Raw genomic sequence first — 7,028 nt, 5'->3', positions numbered from 1 at the left:
GCTCACCTTTCAATAATTATTGTAAGCATAATATTTGCCATTAGTCCCCACAAACATTTCAGACAATGTCCGTCTAATGCCTATGTATTAGGTTAATCGTACATAATTTACATGCATATAAAGGTTGGGTTAGTTTAGCCAGTTTAGGTATGTTGATTTATATATAATTGTATTAATCAATCAAAACGTATGAAAATTAAATATACCTAAGATTTAAAGTTGTTATTCAAGAAGAAACAACACTCAGCTCAGAATCTAAAAAAAGTTTTATTGTAAATACACCATGATTAATGAATAATGATATCGAAAAATTTGAGAACTGATAAAAAAAAGTGAGATAACGGGCCGCCGAAGTGCCGAAGGTACGCGAGTGGACGCGCTAGGAACCGATTAACCGTTTTGCTTGGCGGACGGTATACCACGGTAGAAGTAAGTTTTAAACCGTGTTCTTGAGACTTGCATCTGCAATCATTAAAGCACGGACATAAAAATAATATAGTATCTATTATAGCCATGGTCCGTGCGGCGTGCATTAAATCGTACTATCTACTATAAAAAAAAAAAATAATATCAATTATCAATAATTAATAATATTATATCACCAAATCCCTATGCCAAATCCATTATTAATTAGATTAATAGTCAATCTACTATTTCTATATTTCTGTATTCTATATTTTTATAATATGTCTTCATGTGAGTCTTCGTAAACAAATCATAGAGTAATTTATTGAAAATAAATGTATATTAAATAATTACTCAATACTTGTATACTTTATATATACATAAAACAATAATTATTTTTTATACAATTACTTTAAAAACAACTATTTATTTAGTTAAGTCTGATTTGTGAGTATTTATTATATTTTTTATTTTTAGTAACATTTAATAACATTTATTATCGTTTGGTTTTAACTGTTATTTATTTAATTGCTGGATTGGTTATTGATGAATTCTAATTATCATCAGCGTATCTAGTTGACAAATAGGGCACTTGGTTATTTCATCAGTGGTACAATTTACACACAATACTTTGTGCCCACAAGGTATACAAGCGTGTGTTGATTCTGTCGATGAGCACACAACACAATAAGTTGAATCTCTAACCATGTTTTGATTATTTGGTAGAAGAGGAGGTACAGGAGCTATAATATTATTATCTTCATCATCTATTAAAAAAAAAGTGAGTGTATTAATGTATTACATTCATATTATATTTTTACATGAGATTAACAAAACTAATATACTTGCCATTAGGAGCAAATAATGGCTCATCATCTTCAATATCAAACAGCGTATTTCTTCGTTGTACATTTGCAACTATTAAAAATTAAATATTGTTTGTATATTCTGCCCACATTGTAAAATTATGAAATAGGACTCTCGTCTGTATCTTCATATAAATAAATAAATTTCCTAATTTAATTTACATAATTTATTAATTTCCAGTAAAACCAGTGTAACTGCTTTAAAGAAATATCAACAAATATTATTGACATGTTAGGACATGTTACCTACCAATTCAAAAATATTAAGTTCCTATATATTTTTAGGTACTTTGCTTATAATTTAGATATACTTAATAGTTTATAATATGGCAGTGGCGGATCCAGTGCTTAATTATTTGGGTGAGAGGGGAAAAGTACAAAGAGGCTACAAAATTGGCTAAACATAGTGTAAAACATAGGGAAACTTTAAACTACGGCGATTGTTGGGAAAATGCCCCCTTTTCTTCCCCCTTTCCCTAGATCCGCCACTGTAATATTAGCCTGTAATATATTGTAATTATTACACTGTAATATATGGTTACGATAATGAAAACCTAAATATTAATAATTAAAAATATAAGTAACTACTTAGTATTTCTGGCACTTCATATAATTGTACTTGGCGGTCTCTGACTGGTCTTTGATTATCCATATTTTCCATCTATTTAAAATATTTATCAATATTACAATAAGGTACCTATTATTTATTATTTATTTAATTATTATAATATTACTTCTACAGCATCATTTTCATTCTCTATTTCCCCAATTTCATCAACTTCTCTTGCTACAATATTTTCTTGCTGTAGATCAAACATTTTATCAATTATTATTATTTATTAATTAATAATATTATTATAATTACCTCTACAGCATCATCTTCATTGACTTCTTCATTATTTTCAACTTGATCAATCTCTCTTACTAAAATATAAGTAAATATACATCATATTGATTCAAACACATTTAATTTTATTATTGAAATGTAAATATCTATAAGACTATACGTGCCCCCCACCGATAATGAATGTAGTCATTTTTTATGTTAACGAACAAAAACCCATGACTGTAACAATTTCAAATTTCAAATGCTAATCTTAGAAACTACTTGACAGATTTCAATACAAGTTGTATCAATAGATTTGTGTGGTAGTTGTTAGCTTCTTTTTACAATCCCTAAATGCTGCTATAGAGTGGCTCATATTATATTAATTTCGTTTCACATCACAAAAATTGAATATTATGTTTATATAAATTGATTACATATTACTTTTATAATATAATTTGAAATATGGTAGGTATATTTTTAAGCAATAGATATCTATATACAAAAAAATGTACCGCGATTATTGACTTTTTGTTTTATATATTATTATATAGGTAAGGTGTGAGTTTTTATTCATACCATTTTGAACGCCTAATGCCCAATGTCTTTGGCGCATTTCATATGCTGCCATCGAATATGAACACCGTTCTAAAAACTGCCTCAATGTAATTAGATGTGAATCATATTCCTCTGTGGCTCTACGTATTCTGGCACTATTCGCCAAGAATTTAACACTAAGTTTTTTGGTTGGTTGTAATCCATTCGAGAGCTGATCTACTACAATGTGGTAATTTTCACTTAAATGGCTAAGTTGTTCTGAAAAAAAAATATTTTCTAATTTAGTTAATTAATAATTTAAAAGTATCAATAAAACGATAATAAATACTGACCCAAAAATACCCATAGGTTAGGGTGAGAGACAGAAAATTTCAATTGTAATGATTTGTGGAAGGACTCAACATTATTGTTTGTCCTTCTTGGACATCCATTCACAGATAATGTGAGTACTCCAACACGTAGAATCCAAAATCTATGACAATTAGGTAAGATTGAATACATTGATAAATATAAAATAATGTTTAAAATAGTTAGTTAAAAATTACCAGATTATATTATTTTAATGTAAATTATTATAATAAATTATAACTTCTATAATTAATGGAATTTCATAATGATAAAAGGAAGTTTATGTAAAATATTATATCACTTATATTATGGTTAGTTACCTTCTATAATAATCAAAGAGTCTGTCAAAATTTATATTTTTTCTTCTTGCCAACTGAATAATCCAATTTAACCCATTTTCGATGTCGTTAGCTGGTAAGAGTGGAAGGCTTAATAGCAATCTTAAGCATTTAAGTGCCCATTCATTGGTATTCACTAAATTTAAATACCCCAACTTCTTCATTTTTCGCCAAACTGCCTATTTATTAATCAAATTATAATACAAAATACAATTAACTTTGTTAAAAATAGTATAAATAAATGAAATATATGTACATAAACTGTAACTATAATATGTAGGTACCTATTTTATATAATTTGTATTTATAGTTTATACATTGTTTAATTTATACATGATGGTACCTCCTATCTATACAAATTATATTTTTAATAGGTACTACCTACTTATATAATGTTGTGGGAAATTATAAATTTTGTTTTAAATATCAAAATATTCAAAATAAAATTGTGTATGCTTAATAATAAATATTATCTTATATTAGTACATTAATTATACATACTATCCTAATTTAACCTTAATAAATATTATATGAAACCACAGACACATCCTTTAATTTAATCTTGAAAAAACTCTTGAAAAAAAAAATATATAAATATTTAATATATCAAGGAGTTACATATAAAATCTCATAAGTATATATATTTCAGACTTGCTTGATTGTGGTGAAACCAACATCCAACTGCTCTTGCTTGCGGAAAATGTGACAACAGAGTATCTTTTAAAGCCGATTCATAGTCTGTTATAATCCTCGTAATGTTCAGGTTTTGCAGCATATTTTGTCTTATGTATCTAATAACACATTCATATGATGGCCTTCTTTTTGATTGCATCAATACATAACACACAGGTATAGACTATAAGCATAAATATATATTGAATTTATAATAAGTTATGATTTGTAATTAAGGTTTTTTAAGCTATAAAATAATATTATATGAAATAAATTAAAATTAAGAAAAAAATGTTTTAGCTTACATAGTTTTGAATCATGCAATGTAGCACCAACAACTGTTTTGCATTTATTCCAGTAGGCACAACTTTAAATGTGCCATCAACGTGTAACTCATCTACTTCGGCTTCCACTACAGACTGTATTAGTTCAGGACATCCAAAAATAATATTATAATGTCCCTGATCGTCTTGAACACAGCCTCTATAGAACGTTGTCTGAGCGCATGCAAATCTATTAAGTTCTCCGTTATCAAATAGAAGAGCCAGAGCTTCTAAAGAGTTGGGTAACTCAGGAAGTGAAATTTTTCTGGCATATCGCATAATTTTTTCAGCTGTTGACCAAGGGTACATTGCAGAAGCTTCCCTATTACTAAAATAAATAAATAAATTTAAGTGTTAATTTGAACTAAACACTAGGTAATAAGAATTAAGAATAAATTACTTTCGAGCTTCTTCGTCATAAATATTTTTCAATAGCCCAATTTCATTAATAGCTCTGCCCTTTAAAATCTCTCTAAATTCCTTTTTTTTATCATTCTGAGGAAGTCTGTGTGTGTGATCTGCCTTGATCACTTTTATTTGTCCATTATTTAATTGTTTTATTGATGCTTTACAAAAGGCAGTTTGATATTGTTCACACTTAAAATAGCTATACAATATTTATAATTAAAATTATTTAAATAGGTACACCATATAAATTAAATATCAAAATATTTTGTATTAATATTGTATTTTTGTATGATTAAAAGTTAAAAAGTTTGATACATAAATAAATATTTAATTGTTTTCAACTTACGATACTCCCTTCTTGTTGTTGCCATTACCAATGAATTTAAATCCTTCATAAATCATGTTTATTGGTATGGATATTATGGTAAATTAAAAAAAAATTTCGAAACGTGTTGTATTTGTGTAAACTAAAGTCGATAGAACGAATAATACGCGACGAACGGTGTTGTATCTTCTAATTTAGAATCGACAATGACAAATTGCGTATGGTAGGTACTGACGAACCCTCGATACAAATATACAATCAGGCGGTTTTGTACATCCTTAATCAAGTTTTAAGAATACCTATATCTTATGCTGGTGACTATTAGAAAAATACTTCGAACTATCAAGTATTATCGTATACTAGATACCTACTAGGAAATAATTTTCAATTTAATTTTTGTCACAAACAGTAATAGTATGGGTAATATATAGTAATAGTATAATAAGTATGTATAAATGTTCTAAGATTTTATATACTATAGGTAAATAAAATAATAAATAAAGGTTAAAATTTAAAACTTTAGATTCTGAGTAGAGCGAAGGTCAAAATTCAAAGTAGTTTAAAAAACCACCGGGAAAAACAAAAAAAAATTAAGGAAAAACGGATATTTTTACTCAAAATCAATTTTGGTTTTAGTGTAACCCTAAACAAATTTACCGTACATACGTGCAATTTTTACTGAATGTTTACATTAGTATTTTCCATACACCGTAACATTTTCAGAATATTTTGACTCATGTTGAGCTATTTATAGGAACATGAAATATTTGATTATATTTAGTTTTTTTAAAATTATATATGTCGATAAAACTTTTTGCTCTATCAAGATTTTTGAAAATGTAATACAGCGTTCCTCGTAAGTTTTTGTTATTGTAAATTATAAAAAAAATTGAGCGTAAATGCACAAAAATGTTTTATGAGCGTCTGAAGTTCGAATTTTAGATTCTGAGTGGAAGATGAATGTATTGATTTTACAATGATGTGTTTTTTTATTTTTTTTTGTGTCTGTGTACACGATAAGTAGTCGAAATAATGCTTCGATTTTCAACTTCAGTATCTTGTTCGATTGGAAAGTGAATATCGTTGGTGCATTGGGGAGGCCAAAATTTAAAATTCTCAGTAATTTTCAAAAGCGCCAAGAAAAACCAAAGAAAAATTAAGGAAAAACGGGAATTTTTACGCAAAATCGATTTTTCACAAAATTGAATTTGGTTTTTGGTTTAACTTTAAAAAAAATGACCGTAGATACATGAAATTTTGACTGAATGTTTATATTAGCATTTTCTATACACCATAACATTTTCAAAACATTTTGACTTATTTTGGAGCTCTTTACGGACATTGTCAATTTTCATTTTTTTTTGTTTTTAGATTCTGAACGAAGTGATGAATGTATTGATTTTACAATGATGTGTGTTTTTTTTTTTTTTTGTGTCTGACGACAACTTTTGGAGCAGTAAAAATGCTTCGATTTTCAAAAATTGTACCTTTTCTGAAAGGAAAGTGAATCTAGTTGGTACTTTGGGGGGTCAAAAGTGAAAATTTCCCAATACTTTTCAAAAGCGGCAGGAAAAACCTTAAAAAAATAACGGAAAAACGCGAATTTTTACGCAAAACCAATTTTTGACAAAAACGAAAACTTAATTTTACTGTAACTCAAAAAATAATTATTGTAAGCACTTGAAATTTGCAACAGATGTTTATATTAGCGTTGTCTATACAGGGTTAAATTTTCAAAGTGTTTCGACTTTTTTTGAGCTATTTATAGACAAATGAAATTTTCAATTTTTCTAAGTATTTTTTTTTAAAATAACGATAAAAAATTTTTGGTTGGATAGAAAACTTTGAAAATTTAATACAAGGTTTCTTATAAGTTGTTCTCACAGTGATAAAAAAAAATCCAAAATCGTTAGTCACAATTTTTTTTTATAAGTGCTTAAAGTTTAAATTTATACGAAA

General features: G+C 27.2%; 2 protein-coding genes across 2 annotated transcripts; both read right to left on the bottom strand.

Annotated features, from left to right (window-relative positions):
- Nucleotides 1-1,199: 1,199 nt before the first annotated feature.
- LOC107884004 lies at nucleotides 1,200-3,156 on the bottom strand. Its single transcript, XM_029485038.1, has 5 exons — nucleotides 2,988-3,156; nucleotides 2,677-2,913; nucleotides 2,137-2,195; nucleotides 2,006-2,074; nucleotides 1,200-1,932 (listed from the first exon to the last, which is right to left on the bottom strand). The coding sequence occupies exons 1-5, from the start codon at nucleotides 3,154-3,156 to the stop codon at nucleotides 1,840-1,842; spliced, it is 627 nt and encodes a 208-aa protein (XP_029340898.1). The 3' UTR covers nucleotides 1,200-1,839.
- An 813-nt stretch (nucleotides 3,157-3,969) lies between these two features.
- On the bottom strand, nucleotides 3,970-5,016 carry LOC107884003. Its single transcript, XM_029485037.1, has 2 exons — nucleotides 4,319-5,016; nucleotides 3,970-4,197 (listed from the first exon to the last, which is right to left on the bottom strand). Exons 1-2 carry the CDS (start codon nucleotides 4,643-4,645, stop codon nucleotides 3,970-3,972), a joined length of 555 nt encoding a protein of 184 aa, XP_029340897.1. The 5' UTR covers nucleotides 4,646-5,016.
- Between the last annotated feature and the right edge of the window lie 2,012 nt (nucleotides 5,017-7,028).

The sequence above is a fragment of the Acyrthosiphon pisum genome, chromosome X (genome assembly GCF_005508785.2).
Source record: "Acyrthosiphon pisum isolate AL4f chromosome X, pea_aphid_22Mar2018_4r6ur, whole genome shotgun sequence".
NCBI lineage: Eukaryota > Metazoa > Arthropoda > Insecta > Hemiptera > Aphididae > Acyrthosiphon > Acyrthosiphon pisum.
The sequence above is the reverse complement of the archived record's forward strand: the minus strand, read 5'-3'. Positions and strand labels throughout refer to the sequence as shown.